At 45.0% G+C, this 25,305-nt stretch overlaps 1 protein-coding gene across 2 annotated transcripts in view; it reads left to right on the top strand.

The window, feature by feature from the left end:
* Nucleotides 1-25,305, top strand: part of LOC109933196 (suppressor of tumorigenicity 14 protein homolog) — a 102,506-nt gene that overhangs the window by 18,873 nt on the left and 58,328 nt on the right. For both annotated transcript variants that reach the window (XM_020532158.2, XM_048615653.1), the window contains exon 2: nucleotides 18,955-19,114. In XM_020532158.2, the coding sequence (XP_020387747.2) occupies nucleotides 18,955-19,114 (160 nt within the window). The remainder of the gene's footprint in view (nucleotides 1-18,954; nucleotides 19,115-25,305) is intronic.

Here is a 25,305-nt window from a genome sequence, read left to right on the forward strand (position 1 = left end):
TATATGGGAACGTGGGACTGGAATATCAAAGATATTACAGAAACATGGCTGAGGGAGAGACAGGACTGGCAACTTAATCTTCTGGGGTACAGATATGATGAGCAGGATAGAAGGGGAGGCAAGAGAGGCGGAGGTGTGGCATTGAGGTTCTGCTTTTTAACCTCCTGCCTAACTCCCTATATTCACTCCACAGGACCATATCCCTTTCTCTACTTATGTTGTTAGTACTGATGTGTATGATGACCTCTTGCTGTTCATTCTCCCCTTTGAGAATTTGTTGCAGGTGCATCTGAGATGCCCTTGGTCCTGGCACCAAGGAGGCAACACATCGTCCTGGAGTCTCGCTCATAGCCTTAGAAATGCCTGTCTGTGCCCCTGACTAGAGAGTCACCTATTGCAGTTGCTTGCTTGGACCTTGCCATACCCTGCTTTATAGAAGAGCTGGTTGTGATGCCAAAGAGCTGGCTATTGCTCCTGTTTACAAACTATTCCCTCACAACAGTACCCAAAATGGTATCAGAGATAGTAGCAACTGCAGACGCTGGAGAATCCAAGACAACAAGGTGCAGAGCTGGATGAAAACAGCAGGCTAAGCAGCATCATAGGAGCTTAGAAGAGGCTTCGCAGTGGGGTTAAAATTGAATCAGAGATGGTAGGAACTGCAGATGCTGGAGAATCTGAGACAACAAGGTGCAGAGCTGCGATAGGTATACTTGTTTGAGAGGGGGATAGCCACAGGAGACTCCTGAACTACCTCTCCTGGCAGTCAACGGTCTACCTGACTGAACCTGCATTGTGACAACCTCACTGAAACTACTGTCTATCACATTGTGTGCCTCCTGTATACTCCTCAGTGTTTCTATGTGCTGCTCCAACCAATGCATGCGGTCTGAGAGGAGCTGCAGTCGGATTCGCGTCCTAAAGACGTAGTTGCCAGGGATGCTCGACTGGTCCCTGATCTCCCACATCTGACAGGAGGAGCATACCACTCCACTGACTACCATCTCCGCCCTTTTAACAATTAGCGGACTTAAGGGGGAGAAAAGATCTTACCTTACCCCTACTCTTACTTTGTTGCTGCTTGCCCTCCTCAACAAAGCTCAGTTTTCACCTCGGTCCGCTCTTGGAACTAACCTGCAAAGTTCCCCATGCAGCCCCTTGCAAAAGTGGTCAGAACAAGACACCATTTCCCCCCACTTCCCCACACTTCCCTAAACTCCCATACTTAGCTTAACTCCCTGTGTTTTCACTGTCTATAGTTCACATTCTGCTGGGAGCACACAGATTTTAAGAAAGCAAAGGATGGAGATTTACACTCTTAAACTCCCACACTTAGCTCAACTCCCAGTGTGTTCATTTTTACCCTTACCTCCCCTGTCAATATTCCACAGAGATCATTTTCTTTACAATACTCTAATCTACTCCTCCCAACATCTCTTCACCATCCCATTGGTACCTTCCCAGTGAAAGTCATTGAAGCTATAGCTATGTTAATAGGGGATTCCTGTATAATGTAAATCATAAGGCAAACGAGAGTCCAGGATGGCATTTTGCCTCCTTGTGCAAGGGTCAAGGATGTCTTGGAGTGGCTGCAGAACATTCTGGAGGGAGAGGGTGAACAACCAGCTGTTGTGCATATAAGGATGAACAATCTCGGTAAAAAAATGGAATGAAGCCCTACAAGCTACATTTAGGGGGTTAGAAGTTGGACTAAAAAGTAGGACCTCAAAGGTAGTAATCTCAGGATGGCTACCAGTGCCATGTGCTAGTCAGAGTACGAATAGCAGGCTAGCTAAGATGAATATGTGGCTTGAGGGTTGGTGCAAGAGGGAGAGATTCTAATTTCTTGGACGTTGGAACTGGTCCTGCGGGAGATGGGACCAGTACAAACTAGATGGTCTGCACCTGGGCAAGACTGGAACCAATATCCTGGGTGGAATGTTTAAAGTAATATGGCAGTGAGGTGGGAGACAATGCAGGAAGTCGGAAGGAAGTAAAATTGAGACAGAAACAAAAAACAGCAAGAGGAAAAGTGAAAGTGGAAGGCAGAGAAACCAAAGACTAAAATCAAAAAAGGCTCCATTGCTTTATCATTCTAGAAGGCCAAGAAATGTTAAAAAACATGAGCCTGAAAGCTCTGCATCTCAATGCAAGGAACATTGATAATAAGGTAGATGAATTAACTGTGCAGACAATTGTTAATGAATGTGATGTAATTGGGATCACGGAGACCTGGCTCCAGGGTGACCAGGAATGGGAACTCAACATCCAGGGTTATTCAATTTTCAGGAAATAGTGGGGGGTGGGGTAGTGTTGCTGGTTAAAGAGAAGATTAACAATAGTAAAGAAGGACATTAGCCTGGACGGTATGTATGTGTGGAGCTGCAGAATGTCAAAGGGGGGAGAAAAATGTTAGTGAGGTTTGTGTACAGACCGCCAAACACTAGTTGTGAGGTTGAGGATGGGATCAAACAAGAAACTAGAGATGTATGCAGTAAGGGTACAACAGTTATTATGTGTAAATTTAATGTGTGTTGATTGGACTAACCAAACTGGTAGCAATGTGATGGTGGGGGATTTCCTGGCATGTATGAGATGGTTTCTTTGACCACTACGTCAAAGAACCAACTAGAGAGCAGGCCATCCTAGACTGGGTGTTGTGTAATGAGAGAGGATTAATTAACAACCTTGTGGAGTGAGATCCTTTGGGGAAGAGTGACTGTAATATGGTAGAATTCTTCATTAAGATGGAGGGTGATGCAGTTTAATCTGAACTTAAAGAAACCTAACTTTGATCGTATGAGACGTGCATTGGCTAGGATAAGCTGGCCAAGGATACTAAGGCGTTGATGGTGGATAGACAATGGCAGACATTTAAAGAACACATGGATGAACTTCAACAATTGTACATCCCGGTCTGGCATAAGAGTAAAACAGGGAAGGTGGGTCAACCATGGCTAACAAGGGAAGTCAGGGATAGTGTTGAAGCCAAAGAGGAGGCATATAAATTGGCCAGAAAAAGCAGCAAACCTGAGGGCTGGGAGAAATGTAAAGTTCAGTAGAGGAGGACAAAGGGTTTAATTCCAAAAGGGAAGATAGAATATGAAAGTAAGTTTGCAGAAAACAAAAACTGACTACAAAAGCTTCTATTGATATGTGAAGAGAAAAAGACACATGAAGTCAAACGTAGGTCCCTTAGTTAGAATCAGGTGAATTCATAATGAACAATAAAAGAGGTGGTAGACTAGCTGAACAAATACTTTGGATCTACCTTCACTAAGGAGGACACAAATAACCTCCTAGAAATGCTAAGAGACAGAGGTCAACGATGAAGAAGGAACTGAAGGGGATCCTTATTAGTCAGGAAATGGTACTAGGGAAATTGGGTTAAAACCCATTAATTCCGCAAGGCCGGATGCTCTGCATCCCAGTGTACATAAGGAATTGGCCCTAGAAATATTGACGCATCGGTAATCATTTTCTAGCATTCTATAGACTCTGGAAGACTTCCAATGGACTGCAGGGTAGCTAATGTAACCCCACATTTCCAAAAAAATGTAGGAAGAGAGAAAGTGGGGAATTATAGGCCAGTTAGTCTGACATTGGTGGTGGGGAAAATGCTGGAGTGAATTATTAAAGTTTAATAACTAACCATTTGGAAAACAGTGACAGGATCGATCCTAGTCAGCATGGATTCATTAGAGCGAAATCATGCTTGACAAATATTCTGGATTTTTTTGAGGATGAGACCAATAGAGTGGACAAGGGTGAATCAGTGGATGTTGTGTATCTGGTCTTCGGAAAGACTTTTGACAAGATTCCATGTGAGATTAGTAAGCAAAATTGAAGCTGATGGCATTGGAGGTAATTTCTTGATGTGGGTAGAGATCTGGTTTGCAGTCAGGAAACAGAGATTTGGAATAAACTAGTCCTTTTCAGAGTGGCAGGCAGTGATGAATGGGGTACTGCTCAGTGCTGGGACCCCAACTGTTCACAATTTGCATTATCAATTTGGACAAAGGAATTGAATTCAATATCTCTAAATTTGCAGACCACACCAAGCTGGGTGGCAGTGTGTGCTGTGAGGATGATGCTAAGAGGTTGCGAGGTAACTTGGACAGACTGGCTGAGTGGATAAATACTTGACAAATGCAATATAATGTGGATAAATTGGAGGTTGCGCACTTTGGCAAAAACAGGAAGCCAGATTATTATTTGAATGTTGGTGGTTTAGGAAAAGGTGAGGTGCAACGAGACCTGCGTGTCTTGGTGAAATAAATTGTTGAAGTTTGGCATGCAGGAGCGGCAGGTGGTGGGGAAAGCTAATGACATTCTAGCCTTCATAGTGAGAGGATTTGAATATCGGAGTAAGGATGTCTTGCTGCAGTTATACAGGGCCTTGGTGAGGCCACACCTGAGTATTGTGAGCAGTTTTGGTCTCCTAGTCTAAGGAAAGACCTTCTTACTATTGAGGGAGTCCAGCGAAGGTTTACCAGACTGATTCCTGGGAAGGCAGGACTGACAGATGAAGAAAGACTGGATCGACTGGATTTGTACTTGCTGTAAGTTAGAAGAATAAGGGGGGATCTGGTGGAAACATATAAAATCCTGGTGGGACTGGGGGGGCTAGATGCGGGAAGAATGTTCCCGATGTTGGAGAAGCCCAGAACTAGGGGTCACAGTTTAAGAATAAGGCGTAAGCCATTCAGAACTGAGATAAGGAAGAATTTCTACACTCAGAGTTGTGAACCTGTGGAATTCTATATCACAGAAACCTGCTGAGGCCAGCTTGTTAGATATATTCAAGAGGGAGCTGGACCTTGTGGCTAAAGTGATCAAGGGGTATGGAGAGAAAGTGGAATTGGAATACTGAGGTTGCATGATCAGCCATGATCATATTGAACGGTGCTGCGGGCTCAAAGGACTAAATGGCCTACTCCATTCTATAGACTGAAAGATTTCCAGAGTCCTTTTTGACTACACTGTCCTCACTATTCAAGGCCACAAGCACACCTTCCAGATGAAGCAGTGATTTATTTTTACTTTTCTCAATCTTGTCCTCCGTCTCTTGTCCTCCATTCACTACTGTCAATATGCTATCCTCTGCACTGGGGAGACCAAACAGACTGCGTTACCAACTCTTCATCAAGAGCTCCTTTTTACGACAGTTTGCAGTTTCTTTGCCTTTTACACTGGGGCACCCTCAGCATCTGTTCCATTTGCTTTCACATCCCCCCCCCTCCACTTTTCTTGAATAAAAACTCAGCATTTTCTCAGCCCCCTTCAGTTCTGAAGAAGTCATTGGACCCAAAATGTTAACTGTTCCTGTCTCCACAGATGCTGCCGAATCTGCTGAACTTTTTCGGTACCTTTTGTTTGTATTTAGCATCCAGCATCCACAATATCTTGCTTTGGTGCGAATCCCAATATCTCATATAGACTCAGCAATAAAGCCATTTAGATCTGAGAAAATTTTCTTCATGCCAAAGAAGAATAAATCTCTGAAAATGAATCTTTGTATTTCTTTATCTAGGGAATGGTGGATGCTCCATTGTTGGTTATATTCAAGACAGTGATCAGGTTTGAGATATGAAGAATATTGTACTAATGCAGCAAAGTAGAGTTGAGGGAGCAGTTCAAGCCATGGTCTAATTAAATAGTGAAGCAGGTTGAAAGGTTATTTTGCCAACTTCTAGTTGTTACAGGTTCTCTTGTCTTTCAAGACAACTCCAGGCCCCCCCACACGTGTGCTCGTCCCCACAACCACATCCCCATCCCATACTAGTAAATCCATTCTTCATCCTCATCAAGGTCATGACGTCCTCCTTAAAGTATGGCAGCTAGTATTGGACATCATTTGGGCTGTTAATTAAACAGTGGTCTACGAAGGTTTACGCTGTTTCTATTTGCAAAGGCATGGAGCCGGAATGCTGACTCTGACAGACTTCTTAACTTGGCCTGCCTCCTTCAGACATATGTTTAAATTTCTGCACCCAACTAAAATTGTATCATTTTGTTTCTATATTCACCTGAAGTCTGTTCCTCACATTTGAGTTTCAAATCATTTGAAGACTTTGAAATGTCTCCTGCTTGACTAAGTCCATGTCGTTATGAGGATCATTGCTGTTAGATATATATTTATGACTGCAGGAAAAAACAGTGTATTTCCCTTCATGTCTGAAAACAGCTGCTTACTACTAAATAATAGTGTGGAGCTGGAGGAACGCAGCAGGCCAGACAGCATCAGAGGAGCAGGAAGGCTGACGTTTCAGAAATCTATTTCTGAAGAAGAGTCCCGACCCGAAACATCAGCTTTCCTGCTCCTCTGATGCTGCCTGGCCTGCTGTGTTCCTCCAGCTCCACACTGTGTTATCTCTGACTCCAGCAACGGCAGTTGTTACCATCTCTGCTTACTACTAAAGATATTTGTGGATAAGGGTAAGGCTGGTCCTTGAGTGACACTTTGGAGAGGGTACAGAAACTGGTGTTTCCTGATTGTGAGGGTTTTGAAGGCTATGAGGAAAGATTGAACAAACTTGGTTTGTTTAAATTTAGAATCATAGAATCCCAACAGCGTGGAAGCAGGCCATCATATCTACGCCGATCCTCTGAAGAGCATCCCACCCAGACCCACCCCTCTACCCTATCCCTGTAAACCTGCATTTCCCATGACTAATTCACCTTGCCTGCACTTCCCTGGACACTTTAGCATGTGTCTGGAGCAGTTTAGCATGGCCAATCCCCCTAATCTGGACTGTGGGAGGAAACTGGAGCACCCGAAGGAAACCCAGACATAGGGCGAATGCGTAAACTCCACACACACGCTCCCGAGGGTGGAATTGAGCCCGTGTCCCTGGCACTGTGACGCAGCAGTGCTAACCGCTAAGCCACCGTTCCACCCATTTTGAGGATGAGGGGTGACCTGATTTAAATTTTGGAAACTTCAGAGGCATGGATAGAATGGATGATTGGAGTCTTTTTTCCCCCAGGGTAGAAAAGTCAGTTACTAGAGGACATAGGCTTAAGGTTTAAAGGAGATGAGAGGCGTTGTTTTTTACAGAGGGTGATAAGTGCCTGGAATGTGCTGCCAGTGGAGGAGGTGGGTGGATACAATACCAACGTTTAACAGGCATCTTGACAGATACGTGAATAGGCAGAGAATAGAGAGATACAGAAAGCATAGAGACAAAAGGTTTTTAGTTTAGAAAGGCACCATGTGTCGACGCAGTCTTGGTGGGCTGAAGGGCCTATTCCTGTGCTGTACTGTTCCTTGGAAGTGTTAAACTGTGGGAAGACTAATTACAACAGTATTAGACAGGAACTGGAGAAATTAGATTGTGGGCAGCTGTTCGAAGGTAAATCTACATCTGTCATATAAGAGTCTTTTAAAGGTCAGTTGATAAGAGTTCATGTCCAACATGTTCCTATGAGGATGAAATTTAAGAATAGCAAGATTCAGGAACCTTGGATGACTAGAAATATTGAAAGGTTAGTCAGAAAGAGAAAAGCATTTGCTAAGGTTTAGGAAGCTGAAATCAAACAAGGCCCTTGAGTATGAAGGAAGTGGAAAAGAACTTGAAGAAGAAATTAGGGCTAGAAGGATACATGAAATGTCCTTGCCAGTAGGAATAAGCTGAATCACAAGGCAATTTATACATCTATTAGGAGCGAGAGGGAAAGGGTGTGTCCACTCCAGGACAAAGAAGGGAATTTGTGCATGAAGCCAGATGAAGTACTTAATGAGTATTTCACATTGGTATTCACCAAGGCGAAGGACATGGATGATGGTAAGATTAGTCAGGGGTATGTTGATATTCTGGGGCATGTCAATGTTAAGGAGGAGGTGGTGTCGGGTGTCCTGAAAATCATTAAAGTAGATAGGTCTCCAGGGCCTAATGGGATCTATATCATGATACTGAAGGAGGCAAGGGAGGAGATTGATGGGAGATCTTTGTGTCCTCTTTAGTCACAGACGAGGTCCCAAAAACTGGCAAATATCCATTGTTGTTCCTTTGTTTAAGAAGGACAACAGGGAAAATCCAGAAAATTATAGTCCAGAGAGCCTTGCATCGTCAGGGAAATTAGTCTCATTTGGAAAATAATGGACTTGTTCGGGTTGATTAGCATGGCTTTATGTGGGGGACGTCTTATCTCACAAATTTGATTGTGTGTGAAAATGACAAAGATTACTGAGGATAAGGCAATGGTTGTTGTCTACATTGACTTTAGTAAAGCATTTGACAAGGTCCCTCATAGTAGGCTGGTCCAGAAGATTAAGTCACATGAGATCTACAGTGAGTTGATAATACAAAATTTCCTTGGTCATAGAAGACCAATGGCAGTTGTGGAGCGGTGTTTTACTGACTGGAGATTTGTGACCAGTGGTGGTCTGCTGGGACCTCTGTTGTTTGTAGTATATATAAATGATTTGGATGAAAATAGAAGTAGTCTGACTAGTAAGTTTACAGATGACATGAACATTCATGGAGACAACAAGGTGCAGGGCTGGATGAACACAGCAGGCCAAGCAGCATCATAGGAGCAGAGAGGCTGACGTTTCGGGCCTAGACCCTTCATCAGAAAAGGGGGAGGGGAAGGGGGTTCCAAAATAAATAGGGAGAGAGTGGGAGGCGGATAGAAGAGGGATAGAGGAGAGGATAGGTGGAGAGGAAACAAACAGGTCGAAGAGGCGGGGATGGAGCCTGTAAAGGTGAGTGTAGGTAGGGAGTTAGGAAGGGGATAGGTCAGTCCAGGGAGGACGGACAGGTCAAGGGGGCGGGATGAGGTTGGTAGGTAGGAGATGGAGGTGCGGCTTGAGGTGGGAGGAGGGGATAGGTGGGAGGAAGAACAGGTTAGGGAGGCAGGGACGAGCTGGACTGGTTTTGGGATGCGGTAGGGGGAGGGGAGATTTTGAAACTTGTGAAATCCACATTGATACCATTGGGCTGCAGGGTTCCCAAGCGGAATATGAGTTGCTGTTCCTGCAACCTTCGGGTGGCATCGTTGTGGCACTGCAGGAGGCCCAGGATGGACATGTCGTCTGAGGAATGGGAGGGGGAGTTGAAATGGTTCGCGACTGGGAGGTGTAGTTGTTTATTGCGAACCGAGCGTAGGTGTTCTGCAAAGCGGTCCCCGAGTCTCCGCTTGGTTTCCCCGATGTAGAGGAAGCCACACCGGGTACAGCAGATGCAGTATACCACATTGGCAGATGTGCAGGTGAACATGTGCTTGATGTGGAAAGTCTTCTTGGGGCCTGGGATGGGGATGAGGGAGGAGGTATGGAGGCAGGTGTAGCACTTCCTGCGGTTGCCGGGAAAAGTGCCAGGTGTGGTGGAGCTGGAGGGGAGTGTGGAGCGGACAAGGGAGTCACGGAGAGAGTGGTCCCTCCGGAAAGCAGATAAGGGTGGGGAGGGAAAGATGTCTTTGGTGGTGGGGTCGGATTGCAGATGGCGGAAGTGTCGGAGGATGATGCGTTGGATCCGGAGGTTGGTGGGGTGGTACGTGAGGACGAGGGGGATTCTTTTTTGGTTCTTATTGCGTGGACGGGGTGTGAGGGATGAGGTGCGGGAGATGTGGGAGACACGGTTGAGGGCGTTCTCGACCACCGAGGAGGGGAAGTTACGGTCCTTGAAAAACAAGGACAACTGAGATGTACGGGAGTGGAATGCCTCATCTTGGGAGCAGATGCGGCGGAGGCGAAGGAATTGGGAATAGGGGATAGCATTTTTGCAGGAAGGTGGGTGGGAGGAGGAGTATTCTAGGTAGCTGTGGGAGTCGGTGGGCTTGAAATGAATATTGGTTTCTAGGTGGTTGCCCGATATGGAGACAGAGAGGTCCAGGAAGGGGAGAGAGGTGTTAGAGATGGTCCAGGTAAACTTAAGGTTGGGGTGGAAGGTGTTAGTGAAGTGTATGAACTGTTCGAGCTCCTCGTGGGAGCACGAGGCGGCGCCGATACAGTCATCAATGTAACGGAGGAAGAGGTGGGGTTTAGGGCCGGTGTAGGTACGGAAGAGGGATTGTTCCACGTAACCTACAAAGAGGCAGGCGTAGCTTGGGCCCATGCGGGTACCCATGGCCACCCCCTTTGTCTGTAGGAAGTAGGAGGAATTGAAAGAGAAGTTGTTGAGTGTGAGGACGAGTTCGGCTAAGCGGATGAGGGTAACAGTGGAGGGGGACTGGTCGGGCCTGCGGGACAGGAAGAAGCGGAGGGCCTTTAGGCCATCTGCATGGGGAATGCAGGTGTAGAGGGATTGGACGTCCATGGTAAAGATGAGGTGTTGGGGACCGGGGAATTGGAAGTTCTGGAGGAGGTGGAGGGCGTGGGTGGTGTCACGGACATAGGTAGGGAGTTCCTGGACCAAGGGGGAGAAAATGGAGTCTAGATAGTTGAGATCAGTTTGGTGGGGCAGGAGCGGGTGGAGACAATGGGTCGACCAGGGCATTCAGGTTTGTGGATTTTGGGAAGGAGATAGAAGCGGGCAGTGCGAGGTTGGGGAACGATGAGGTTGGAGGCCGTGGGTGGGAGGTCACCTGAGGTGATGAGGTTGTGGATGGTTTGGGAGATGATGGTTTGGTGCTCAGGGGTGGGGCCATGATCAAGGGGGCGGTAGGAGGTGGTGTCGGAGAGTTGGCGTCTGGCCTCGGCGATGTAGAGGTCAGTGCGCCATACTACAACTGCGCCTCCCTTGTCCGCGGGTTTTATCGTGAGGTTGGGATTGGAGCGGAGGGAGCGGAGGGCTGCACGTTCTGCGGGGGAGAACATGGAGTGTGGATAGTGAAGCAGGTTATTAAATTATAAGGCAGGATACAGACCAGTTGGAAATTTGGGCAGAGAAATGGCAGATGGAGTTTAATCTAGATAGGTGCTGGGTAATGCCTGTCAGGAGGTCAAATGCAAGAGGAAAGTAAACAGTAAGTGGCAGGACCCTTCAGAGCATTGATGTAGAGAAGGATCTTGGGGTATAAGTCCGTAGCTCCGTAAAAGTGGCAACACTAAGGTGCTAGAGAAGGCATACGGCATACTTGCCTTCATTGGTTGGGGCATGGTTTTTTTTTGTTTTTTTTTTGACGAGCCATGTTGCTGCTGTACAGAACGTTAGTTCAGCCACGTTTGGAGTATTGTGCGCAGTTCTGATTGCCACATTTATAGGAAGGATGTGGAGGCTTCGGAGAAGGTGCAAAATATGTTTACCAGGAAGTTGCCTGAATTGGAGCATATAATCTTTTTAAGGAGAGATTAGGCAAACTTGGACTGTTTTTGCTAGTGTCAGAGGCTGAGGGGGCAACCTGATAGAAGTGTATAAAATGTTGAGAAGCATGGATAGTTGGAGACTTTTTCCCAGGGTGCCAATGTCAGATACTATGGGGACACGGATCTAAGGTGAGAGGGGCAAGGTTTTTAAAGGAGATGTGCAAGACAAGATTTTCATACAGAGAACACACTGCCAGGAGCGGTGGTGGAATCAAATGCAATAGCAGCGTTGAAGAGGCACTTAGACATATGAACAGGCAGGGAATAGAAAGATATGGACCACGTGCAGGCAGATGGGGTTAGTTTAGAATGGCATTACAGCTGGCATGGGCATAGTTGGCTGAAGGCACTGTTCCTGTGTTATTCTGTTCTATTGTTTTTTACATTGCTGTAACTACTAACTACTCTAACTACAGTCCGAAGATGTGCAGGTTAGGTGGATTGGCCATGCCAAATTGTCCGTAGTGTTCAGTATTGCGTAGATTAGGTGGGTTAGATGGGGATGGGTCTGGGTGGGATGCTTCAAGGGTCAGTGTGGACTTGTTGGGCCAAAGGGCCTGTTTCCACACTGTAGGGATTCAATGATGATATTCTACTGTACTTAGAGTATGAAATCTTTTATACAGAGAAACAAGCTGGCTACTTCTACGTGATTCCTCCCCCTCAAATTCATCTGATCCCAGCAACATATCCTTCATTACTTGAAAGAGAACAAATTTCCTCTTAAATTGAAAATAACAAATGCTGCGGATCACAGCAGGTCAGGCAACATCCATGGAGAGAGCACGCTAACATTTCGAGTCGAAATGACTCTTCTTCAGAGCTGACGTGAAGTGTGGAGGGGCCAGCATTTATACAGTAGTTGGGGGTTTGTTGGAGTACTGGGGGAGTGTACTATGCTGGGAGAAAAAGGATGTTGATAGCTCAGATTAAGTGTTCAGAATGTGAGAATGCCAGAACAATAGTGTGTCTAACTGCCAGACTTGAAAGGATAGTTCTACAGGGTCGGGGGTGGGGTGGGACACATGATAATAGTGAATGAAAGGGAAGGAAAGGGAGTTGGTTCACAATTTGAAGGTGTTGAACTCAGTATTAAGTCCAAAAGGCTCTGAAGTCTCTAGTCTGATGATGAGATGTGGTTCCTCCAGTTTGCGCTGTGATTCACTGGAGCACTGCAGCATGCCGAGGGCAGGCAAGCAGGACACAATTAAAAATGACCGGCTACAGGAAGGTCGGGGTCATGCTTGTACACAGACCGGAGGTGACCTGCAAAACTGTCACCCAGTCTGCGTTTGGTTTTTCCAATGTACAGTAGGCCACATTGGGTGCAGCAAATACAGTACACAAGCTTGGAGGAGGTACAGGTGAAATGCTGCTTCACCTGGAAAGACTGTTTAGGTCCTTGGATGGTGAGCAAGGAGGAGGTGAAGGGGCAGCTGTTGCACCTTCTGCAGTTACATGGGATGACTTCCTTTTAAGGGCTCTCAGCACGTTTTCCCTCTTTGGTCCTGCAAATCTTTTATTTTCAGATTATTATCCAATTTTCTTTTCAAAGTTACAATTGAATCTGCCTCTCACACTTTCAGGCAGTGCATTTCATATCCCAAATATATATATAAAAATATTTTTGTTGAACCGTTCTTTCATTGAGTACATTTAAGACTGAGACAGGTTCTTGATTATCAAGGGGATCAATGGTTATGGGGAGAAAGCAGGAGAATGGGGTTGAGGAACTTATCAGCCATGATTGAATGGCGGAGCAGACTCAAGCGCCGAATGGTCTAATTTCTGCTCCTATGTCTTATGGTCTTATGGACTTTTTTTAAATTACTGATTAGTGTGCTCTGGGTTCCTGACCCGTCAACCAATGGGTACAATTTCCCCTATCTACTTTGTCAATGCTCATCTTGGTTTAGAATGACCTGTATCAAATCTTTCTCTTCGATCCTGCTATTAAAGACAATAGTCTTTTGGGTGGTTTTGAGGGGAACTTGCAGATGGTGCTCCCAATGAATATGCTGCCCTGGTCCTACCAGATGGTGGTAGTTTTGGGTTTGGAAGGTGCCTTTGGTGAATTTCTGCAATGCATGTTGCAGATGGTACATACTGCTGCAGTTGAGTATTGGGGTGGGGGTTGCATGGGTAGTGAATGTTTGTGGATGTGGTGCCAATCAAGTGGGCTGCTTTGTCCTGGATGATGTCAAGCTGCTTGAGTGTTGGAACTGCACCCATCCAGGCAAGTGGGGAGTATTCCATCACACTCCTGACTTATGCTTTGTAGATGGTGTACAGGCTTTGGGGAGACAAAAGCATTTTGTAATATATGTCTGTGAGTTTGGGATGGGGTTCAAATAAAATGTAATACATGGATGTCACAGCTAAGTGGGATTATGTGCTTTAGACATAAAATAGCTTCAACAGGATTTGGATAGTCTTAGTGAGTGAGCAAGAAAATCTTCCTTCCGGCTGTTATCGGACTGTTGAATGGACTCTAGCCTCAAATAATGTAACCTGAATGCTTTTAAGTCTTTTTGATCTGTACATCCTTTGCTTGCTGTGATCTGCCTGTACCAGTCGTAAACAAAGCTTTTCACTGTATTTCAGTGCACATGACAATCAATCAATTAATCAAATGACGATCAAATAGTGTTGAAAATGAGAAGTTGTCCACTTCGGTAGGAGGAATAGATGTGCAGTGTATTTCTTGATTGGTAAAAGGTTGAAAAGAGATCTAGATGGCCTTGTCAATAGGTCATTGGAGACTGACATGCGAGTACAGCAAGCTCTTAGGAAGGCTAATGGAACATTAGGTTTCATCACAAGGAATAGTGAAACAAAAACAGAAATTGCTGGTGAAACCCAGCAAGTCTGGTGGCATCTGTGGGAAGAAAGCAGAGTTATTGTTTTGAGTCTGGTGACTCTTCGGAACTGTTAGCAGCTAGGAAAACCTGGGATTTATGCTGAAATTGAAGTTGGGAGGGAGGCAAGGGAGAGGTGAATGGATAGGTGGAGATGGAGCATAGAGAGAGAGAGATCAAAAAGAGTAGGCATTCAAGGAGATTATAGATGGCAGAAGAAAATATCACTTATTCAGGTTAAGACCTAAGAGTAGGAGAAACTGGGTGAGCTGTACTGAAAGCAACCCATAAAATGTGATAATGGGCCGGGGAGTACGTGAGATGGGTGACTATGCTAAAAGCAATCTGTCATGACAGGGTGTGGGTTGGGTAAAAAACATGGAAGGATGGAAGCAGGGTCTAAAATTATTGAACTCGATGTTCATCCTAGGGACTGCAGGTTTTCCAAGCAGAAAATGACAGGTTACTCTTTGAGCTTGCATCAGGCCTATTACAGAAATGTTGACATGGGGGCACTGTGGTGCGTTGAAGTGGCAAGCAACTGGAAGCACGGGATCATTATTGCAGACAGAATGGAGATGTTCTGCAAAGCAATCACCTAGTCTGTTTTGACACTCGTGTGTAAAGGAGACCATGTACAGCAAATACAGTAGACTGTATTGAATGAAATACAGGTAAATCGCTGCTTCACGTGGAAGATATGCCCGGGGCCTTGGATGGTGAGATCCCCATTACTGGGGATAGGCTGGTCATCAATATATACCAAAAATCCAACTCCCACAGTTAACTATATGCCCTCATACCCTGCTTCTTTTAAGGACTCCATACTATTCTCCCAGTTTCTCCATTTTTGTGACATCTGTTCTGACAATGACACTTTCCGCAAGGATGCCTCAGAAACATCCACCTTTTTCCTCAACCAAGGATTCCCCAGTATTGTGGTCAACAGGGCTCTTAGCCATGTTCAACTCATCACCCCTTCCCTTCCCTTTCCTTCCACAACAATGATAGTGCCCCCAGTTCGTCGGTTAACACCCACTAGCCTCTGCATCCAAAGGATTATAAACCGCCATTTCTGTCGCCTCTCCTCCCTTGTCAGCGTTCCACAGGGACTATTCCCACCAGGACACTCTCTGGTCTACCCCTCCTCCATTCCCAAAGTCTCCTCACACCACCTCTGCACCTTCCCAGGCAATTTCAGAGGGTGTAATAACTGCCTGTTTATCTCCTCTCATCTCATCATCCAAGGCCCCAGACATATCTTCCAGGCAGTGCAGCAGTTTATCTGTACTTCATTCAGTCTAGCTCACTGTATATGTTGTTCACATTGTGGTCCCCTCTATGTTGGGGAGACAAACGCAGACTGGGTGACCGCTTTGCAGAGCACCTATATTCTGTTTGCAAAAATGACCCTGAGCTTCCAGTTAGTTGCCACTTCAACATATCATATTCCTAAACCAACATTTCCATCACAGGCCTGTTGCAGTGTTCTAGTGATCCTCAGTGCAAGCTCGAAGATGAACATCTAATTTTCTGCTTAAGGAAACTGCAAAATATTGAAAGGCACTGACCAGATAAAAACAAGTAGGGTGTTTTCTTTTGAGATAACAAGGTGTAGAGCTGGATGAACACAGCAGGCCAAGCAGCATCAGAGGAGCAGGAAGGCTGACGTTTCGGGCCTAGACCCTTCTTCAGAAAAATGTTTTCTTTTGTTGAGTTTAGAACGGGGGCAGAATTTCAGAATAAGCCTCATTGGGCTGAGATGAGGAGAAATTCTTTTATTTGAAAGGTTGTGAATCTTTGGAATTCTCTATCATGGAGAGCTGCTCACATGTGGTCATGGACTTTTTTAAAGTAGAGCTTAATAGATTTCTAAATACCAACAAAATAAAGGCATGTGGGAATGGGGGGGCAGTGGCAGTGGCAGTGTGATATTTTGGGGAGAAACATTGGAGTGATGGAGCAGGCTCAGTGAGTTGATTGTCCTGCTTTTGCTCCCATGTTCCTAAAAGATATTTTTGGATTCCCTTTTGTACTAAGTGCCAGTGTCTTCACACATTCTTATTTTGCTTCATTTATTTTCATTTTTAATTCTCCAGTATGATGCAATCAGCATTTTCGTTGGTGTCATAGATCATAAAATCCCTACAGTGTAGAAACAGGCCCTTTGGCCCAACAAGTACACACTGACCCACAGAGCATCCCACGCAGACCCGTCCCCCTAAAACCCAGCTAATCTACACATCCCTTAACACGATGGGCGATTTAACATGGCCAGTCCACCTAACCTGCACATGTTTGGACTGTGGGAGGAAACTGGGGCACCCGGAGGAAACCCATGCAGATACATGGTGAATGTGCAAACTCCACATAGACAGTCGCCCGGGGGTGGAATCGAACCCGGGTCCCTGACGCTGTGAGGCAGCAGTACCATCCACTGAACCACCGTTATGTACTGAATTTGAAGGGAACACAAATCTGAAAGAATGATCTGGATTCAGACTGGGTCTCACTTAAATTACTAACCTTTCAGCTGCATCCTTCATTTTGTTCTCTCCTCCTTCATCATACAGGCAGTTCTGGATTACTTTGTCCTCCTTTCCTCTTTGTAGGAATGTACTTGGACTCTCTCCAACTATTTCCTCTTTAAAGTCAGCTTATTTTTTTCAAAACAACCTGTTTGAACATGTTATGTCGGTTTTGTGTGGCAGGAAGAACTTGAACCTGGACCATCTGGCTCAGAGTTACAGACACTACCACTGTTTCACAAAAGCAACCTGCTCAGACATGTCATGACACACCTCTGGGGCAGTTGGCACTTTAACCTGGATTGTCTAGCCAAAGTAGGAACATTACCACTATGCCACAGACCCCACATTGCTCAATTAAAGTTTTGCCTGCCAGTCTTTGATTCCAGTTTACCTGTTCATAGGCCCTGAAATTTGTCTCTTTCACCCAATTAATTAATTTTGTTGTGGAATATTCCTTGTCCTCATCTACAGTCAGTCCCTAGACTTTCATCCATTGGCCCACTTCACTCATCTCATTGCCTAGAACTAGATCCAGCAAAAATTCTTTTCTCTTTTAGACTGGAGAAATTAAAATCATTATTAATACACTTAAAATTTCCAGTCTCTGCCCCTTACACTATTACTATCCCCATTGATATTGAATTAAAGTCCCTCATTATATATGTTCTATAATTTTGCACCTTTCTGTATTTTCTTTGCAAACTTTTTTTTCTCTATCTTTGTATTTTGTGATATGTGGAATACGCCCAGCAGTATAAATGGTACCATTATTGTTGCTGGGCTCCAATCAATTAGATTCTGTCCCCGACCCCTGCTTTTTCTCCAGGACTGCAATATTCTCATTAGTCAAGACTGTTACCCACACCCCCACCCCCAAACCCAAGTCTTGAACTTCAGGGCTATTTACCACCTAGTCTTGCCCGTTTCAAGCCAGGTCTCTGTTATCATATCACATTCCCATGTACCTACCTGTACCTGCAGCTCACTAACCTATTACCATGCACTGTGCTTTCACAAACAGTGCGTGCATGATGGTAAACCCAAAATGCACTTTACAGTACTGCAATTCCTTTCTCTTTGTTACTGCAGTGCTGCCTGCCTCTCCCAGTTCTGTTTTTCACCGGGGTATTTCTCTCTGATTTTACCTTCTGGTCCCCACACCCCTACCAAGTGACTTTGAATCCACCACAGTATCACTAGCAATTTCTCTGCAAGAATGTTGATCCTGGCATTGTTCAGGTGCAACCCATTCAGACTGTACAGGTTTCAACTCCCCCAGAACTGGTTCCAATGCTCCAGGAAACTAAAGCCCTCCCTCCTGCACCATCTTTTTGGACTTGTGCTCATCCACTCTAACCTCTTCGTGTTGTACTCACCAGAGTCTGACTTCGTAATAATCTGCAGATTAATGTCTCTAAGCCCCTGTGTCCAATTTGTAACTTCTGCCTACAGGACCTTCTCCAACATTTGCTTATGCCAATGTGGACAATGACTTCTGCATCTTTCCTTTCAGAGGAGACAACATACCACTGTGGATTTAGGAATCATCTGGAACATCTGTCTGTTCCCCTCTCAATACAATACCCCCATTACTATTACTTTCCCAACCTTCTGCTCCCTTGTAGAGCTGAGAGGTCAATGAGGCTATGGGTACTCTCTAGTATTTTGAACTGAATACGGTTTGGAGGGCAAGATTCACTTGGTACTCTTGCACTCCACAGCTGGCTCCCCTTGATTCCCTATAAGGCTACCAGTTGCCAGTTGGGCTTTGAAACTTGGAGCTTAAGCTGCTGCAACTGATGAGCCTACCTGCATCGGTGGTTATTCAGCATAGGGTGTCAAGAAACTGGATGCATACTTCAAGGCACAAAGGTAGTCTGCCATGCCTTTTATTTGTTAATCATTTTACTGACTTAACTAAAATAAACTTAAGGCTTAAATGCAGATCCACCAGCTACTCTGCAATCAGCTGTTTTTCTTGTGCTGATGTCACTTTCCATGCACTTTTTATAACATTATTATTCCTATCATAGTGTCACTTTCCTATGTTGTGATGAATTTATGAATTACATGTCTGTTCTGCAGGTTTAGTAATGTCTTGTGTCTTGTTGCATTTCTCCTCAAAATTGACTAAACCCTTTTACTCTTTGTAGGCTAATTTTGCACCATTGTTCCTGTCATCTTCTGATCTTCAATTTTGCTACAAGACAATGAAATTTTTGAAAGTTTATGATGTGAAAGATGGGAGCCTGCGGAGTTGTGGAAAAGTAGCGTAATGCCCGGGTATTTAACTTTAATTTCTTGGCTTTTTCAGGAAGTCAATGGTTTGGCTGAGGAAATGGTCTTTCTTCCAGCAAGTAACCAGAAGAAACTGGAGAAACGCAACCCAAAAGAGGTGAAGCTAATTGTGGGGTTGCTTATTGGAGCTGCTGTCCTCTCTCTGATGATTGGGCTTCTTGTTTGGCATTTTCACTGTAAGTATAACTCCTAGCGCTCAGAGAACAGAGTTGAACATTCAAAGCATAATCTCTAATAATCAAGTTAAAAGGAACACTATCCTAACAACAACCATTCTGTATTTAATCGAAGTAAACCTCCTGAGATAGTTAACTAGGGTGTTACCAAACAAATTATGACACTAAGTTTCAAAGGGAGATATTAGGGCAGCTGACCATAAGATCGGTCAATGTTGTAAACATAGAAACATAGGAGTAGGTGGAGGCCATTTGGCCCTTTGAGCCTGCTCTGCCATTCATCATGATCATGGCTGATCATCCAAATCAATAGCCTATTTCTGCTTTCTCCCCATAGCCTTTGATCCCATTCACCCCAAATGCTATATCTAGCTGCCTCTTGAATACTTTCAATGTCTTGGCAGTAGGTTTGAAGGAGCATCAACAGGAGGAAATCCAGGCGAAGTGCCATAGTGATTCAGAGTTGGCGTTCTAGAGGTTTGTACCTTTGGCAGCTGAAGGTATGATTGCCAATGGAGGAACAATTAAATACGAAGTGATGTGTCGTGTGGACCATATTAGAAGAGTACAGTATCTTTGAGACTTGTGGCCCTGGAAGAGATTGCAGGCATATGATGAAGCAAGGCCGTGGAGGAACTTAAAAACAATTTGAGAATTTCCAGGGTTGATGCCTTGTTTCAGTTGGAACCAAAACAAGTCAGTGAGTGCAGTGGTGCTGGAAGAATTGGGCTTATTATAAGTTAGATCATGGGGTAGTGGAGTTGGAATAATGAAACAAGCTTAGGGAGGGTTGAATGTGGGCGAATCAAGTCCAGTAATAATGGCATAGATAAAAGTTTCTGTAGCAGATAAACTGAAACGGGCTGAGTAAAGTATGTTACAGAGTTGGAAATGAGAGGTATTGGTGATGGATCAGATATGTGGTCAAATGCTTATCTTGGGGTCAGGTATTACCCAGGTTGTGAACAATTTGATTTAGCTTCAGACTATTACCAAAGAATAGGACTGGAACGAATGCAATTTCTGACGGGGAGCAAAAGTAATTTTTGGTCTTCCTGATGGTTAGTCAATGAAAACATTTGCGCAGCCAGGGCTAGATAACGAACAAACTGATAATACTGGAGGAATGGTGGTGAGGTAGCGTTGTGTGACATTACTTTGGAAAGCTGACTGGGCAGAGATGTTTCGGATGGTTTGCATTAGAGAAAAGAAGACATGGTTGTGTTGCATTCATGAATGATTTCTGAATATCGAAAAGATTTTGCAGATTAGAATAGAGACTGATAATTCTTTGCAAATTTCTAACCTGGCAGTAACAAAAACAAAGTTGCTGGAAAAGCCCAGCAGGTCTGGCAGCATCTGTGAAGGAGAAAACAGACTTAACGTTTCAGGCCCGGTGACCCTTCCTCAGAACAGACTGAGGAACTGTTCCACGGAAGGGTCATTGGACCCGAAACGTTAACTTTGTTTTTCCCTTCACAGATGCTGCCAGACCTGTTGGGCTTTTCCAACAACTTTGTTTTTGTTCCTGATTTACAGCATACGCAGTTCTTTCGGTCTGGTTTTTATTTAGTATCTAACCTGGCAATGAATGGTTAAACAAGTTGTTCGCTATATCTGTTCAAATATGTGCGTTTGGATTTGAGAGATAGCTGAGGGAGAGTAGTTTTAATATTGAACTAGGGAATAAAAGGTGGTACTGAAGCAAATCAGTAGCTGCAGAAATGTTATGATGAAGAGGATTAATTAAAACGTAGACTGTATATTTTAACTGACTTGGGATATGTTTCTATCTGGTTAGATGCAGAAGGATGGAGGATTTGGAGGCAGAAGCAGGATGTTGAAGGGAAGTTAATCAAAGAAGTGTTCAGAGATGGCTTTATCTGTGATGTTATTGCAGCATTATTCTTTGACTACTCTGTTTACATCCTCCTGTCACCGAAAACTTTCCTCCTCACTGCCAACCATCAAGCCAATCTTTGTGTCACTCACAGCCTTCTTTGTCACGACCTACCGCACATTTCTACATTGTTTGTAAAAAAAAAAAATCACAAAAAATAAAGGGATGACAGTGTGGAGCTGGAGGAGCATGACGGGCCAGGCAGCAACAGAGGAGCAGAAAAATTTACATTTCAGGTCGGGACCCTTCTTCAGAAATGGGTGGGGGGAGGAAACTCTGAAATAAATAGAGAGGAGGGGTGTGGCTGGGGAAGATAGTGGGATGGTGACAGATGAGTGCAGGTAGGCAGTGGTGGGGATTGGTCAGTGAGGTGGGAGGAGCGGATAGGTATGAGAGAAGATGGATAGGTTGTGTCAGATTAAGGAGGCGGGGATGAGGAAGGGATGGAGAGATTTTGAAACTGGTAAAGTCCACATTGAGACCTTTGGGTTATATGAGAGCATTTTCGACCACTGATTCCTCCACTTCCACCTGTCTGCTCCTAAGATGGGGCGTTCCACTCCCAAGTACCCCAGACGTCCTCTTATTTGAAGGACCGCAACCCCCCTCCCTCCCCTTCAGTGGTCGAAAATGTTCTTGACCTCATCTCTTGTGTTTCCCGCACCTCTGCCCTCACATCCCCTCACCGCAACAAAAATAAAGACAGAATCCCCCTTGTCTTCACGTATCACCCCACTAACCTCCGTATCCAATGTATCATTCTCCGCCACCTGCAATCTGACCCCACAACAAAGGATATATATTCCCTGCCCACCCCTATCTGTCTTCCATGGGGACCGTGCTCTCTGCGACTCCCTTGTCCGCTCCACACTCCCCATTAGCCACACCTTTCCCTGCAACCGCAGGAAGTGCTGCACCTGCCCCTACACCTCCCCTCTCACCTCCATGCAAGGAACCAAACAAACCTCTCATATCAGACAGAGGTTCACCTGCACATAGTGCACAATGTGGTCTACTGCATCCGCGGCTCCCGATGTGGCCTTCTCTACGTTGGTGAGACCAAGCAGAGGCTCGGAGACCGTTTTGTAGAGCACCTGCGCTCTGTTCACGACAAATGACAACACCTTCCAGTCACGAACCATTTCAACTCCCTGGGCAACATGTCCATCCTGTGCCGGCTCCAGTGTCACAATGACGCCATTCGGGAACTGGAGGAGCAGCACCTCATTCCGCCTTGGGAGCCTACTACCCCATGGTCTCAATGTGGACTTTACCAGTTTCAAAAACCTCCTCATCTTGTGACCAACCCTCCCTCTCATCCCCACCTCCTTAATCTGACACAACCTGTCCATCTTCTCTCCCACCTAATTGACCAACCCCCACCACTGCCTACCTGCAGTCACGAGTCATCTATCACCATCCCTCCTACCTTCCCCAGCCTCACCCCTCCTCTCTCTATTTATTTCTGAGCTCCCTTCCCCCTCCCCCATTTCTGAAGAAGGGTCCCGACCTGAAATGTAAATTTTTCTACTCCTTTGATGCTGCCTGGCCCTCTGTGCTCCTGTTATCTCTGACTCCAGCATCGGTAGTTCTTACTATCTGACAAAATATAAAGGACCCAGTTCTAATCTCTGTGGTATGCCACTGCACACCAGGCTCCAGTTGCACAATCAGCCTCCTACTACCACCACCCTATCTCCTGTCACTAAGATAATTTTGGATTCATCCTGCCAAGCTACCCTAGATTCCATGAGCTTTTACCTTCTTCCAGTTTCCCATGTGGGACCTTGTCAAAGACTGTGCTAAATTTGATGTAAATGACATCAGTTTGGGATACAACTCATCTGGAACAGACTGCTAGTCCTTGAAGAGCTGAGTAAATGGCATATAAGAAAGGAGTAGACCATTCAGCTCATGTATCCTGCTCAGCCATTCCATTAATTATAGCTGATCATCTACCTTGATGCTGCTTTCTCTGCACTATGTCCTGTGACCCCACACTTCTCCATGAATCTATTATTTTCTGCCTTGAAGCTCAGTGCTTCCACAGACTCCCAGGGTCCAGAATTCCAAAGATTAACCACCTTTTGAGTGAAGAATGGGTTGTCTCATTCCCTCTGAGCTTTGCCTCTACACATTCCCAAAGAAGTATGCTGATGTGTTCTCGCTCCTGGTGTTTTGCTTCATGTGCTTTGCTGAGATATTACTTGGGTCTATTTTGAATAGTCCCTTTGTCTTCTACTCCATGCATTTGTTTTTCACCTTGGCTTGTCTTAACTGTTTAAGTGCTTGTACATAAGGACATGCAAATTAAAGTTGAGAAGGCGCCAGGACCATATGAGATGCATCAAATGTTATTAAAGGTAGTGAGAGTGGAAGTCACCATAATCTGCACTGGCCGTAATCTTTCAGGACTTGGGGGAGGTGCCAGAAGGTTGGCGGATTACAAAAATTACAACCTTTTTTTGAGCAAAGCTGTAAAGGTAGGCCTAGCAACTTCAGACCAGTCAATTTAACTTCAGTGGTAGAGAAACTTCCAGAAGCAATTATTTAGGATAGAATTAGTAGTCACAGGGAAAAAAGGTGGGTTGATTAAGAAAAGGCAATTTGTATTTCTAATTGGGAAAACAAGTTTACCTAGAATATTCACATAGTATCCCTACAGTGTGGAAACAGGCCCTTCGCCCCAACCAGTCCACCCAGACCCATCCTCTTATAACCCACCTAACCTGCACATCCCTGAACACTACGAGCAATTTAGTATGGCCAATCCACCTAACCTGCACATCTTTGGACTGTGGGAGGAAACTGGAGTACCTGGAGGAAACCCACACAGACACAGGGAGAATGGGAAACTCCACACAGACAGTCGCCCAAGGGTGGAATTGAACCTGGGTCCCTGGTGTTGTGAGGCAGCAGTGCTAACCACTGAGCCACCGTGTCGCCCCCTGCTGGAGCTTTTGAAGAAGTAACAGAAAAGGTCAATGTGGGTAATGCTGTTGATGCCTTTGGAGGTCCATATACAATGCAATCATTTACAATGCCACACAACGACTAATGAGAAAAGTTATAGCTCATGGAATAAAAGAGATAGTGGTAACTTAAATGCATAATTGACTGAGTAATAGGAATGGTCAATGGATTTTCTTTTGGCTAGAGGAAAGTTTTTGGTGGAGTCCCTAGGTGTTGAGACTCTGGCTTGTCCTGGTGTATAAATTATGTTGGTGTGCAGGGGACAGATTCAGTGGCAGATGATACAAAACCTGAAAGCAACAGAAACTGAGAAAAGAACAATGCACAACTTCAAAAGCACTTCGACAAATTGGTGGAGTGGGCAGAATGGTGGCATCTGAAATTCAATGTGGATATGTGAGGTGCATTTACCAGCATTTTAGTAGGAAGCACATGGGCAAGCAAGTTAAATTAAGGGATATAATTCAAAAAGGGGTGCAGAAGCACAGGGACTTGGTGCATATATGCATTGTTTATTGAAAGACAGGTGGCCAGAGCAGTTAATAGTACGTTCAGTATCTGGGGATTTTTAATAGGGGCATAGAACACCAGGAGGTTATGCTGTACTTATGTGACACTTCTTAGACTTCTGCTGGAATGTTGTGTCTAGTTCTGAGCATGGGAAATTAGAATGTGAATACATTGGAGAGACTGCAGAAGTGGTTTGCAAAAATAATTCCGGGGCTGAGATGAGGATTGATTGGAGGAGTTGGAACTGTTCTCCTTGAAGAGAAGAAGGCTAAAAGGCGATCTGATACAAGTTTTCAAAATCATGAGAGGTCTGGATCGAGCAGATAGGGAGAAGCTGTTCCCGTATGTAAAAGGACTGAGAACATGAGGGCACTGTGCACAATTCTGCGCCCTTTGTCTAAGATAAGATATACTGGTGTTGGAGGCAGTTCGGAGAACTAGATTGACCGCAGGTGGGGCAGAGTAGCCTTATGAGGCAAGGTTGAGTAGGTTCGACCTGAACTCATTGGAGATACAAGATTCTTAGGGGAATTGACAAGTTTGATGCAAAAATGTCATTTCCCTTTGTGGTAATGTTACCTGTAATCTATTTTTCAGCATGGACCTCTGAGGTCAGTGCATGGTCGCAGATCCACAAATGGAAGCCAATGTGTCAGTATGCCCAACTTCCCAGGTTCTGCACAATCGTGCAGATTACATGCAGGAAATGTTGGTTGTGGAGTAGTCTAGGACCAGAGGCTATAATCTCAGAGTAAGACTCATTCACTTAAGACAGAAATGAGGGGGAGATTTCTTCTGTCAGAAGGTG

Source organism: Rhincodon typus, chromosome 32 (assembly GCF_021869965.1).
Source record: "Rhincodon typus isolate 14 chromosome 32, sRhiTyp1.1, whole genome shotgun sequence".
NCBI classification, from domain to species: domain Eukaryota; kingdom Metazoa; phylum Chordata; class Chondrichthyes; order Orectolobiformes; family Rhincodontidae; genus Rhincodon; species Rhincodon typus.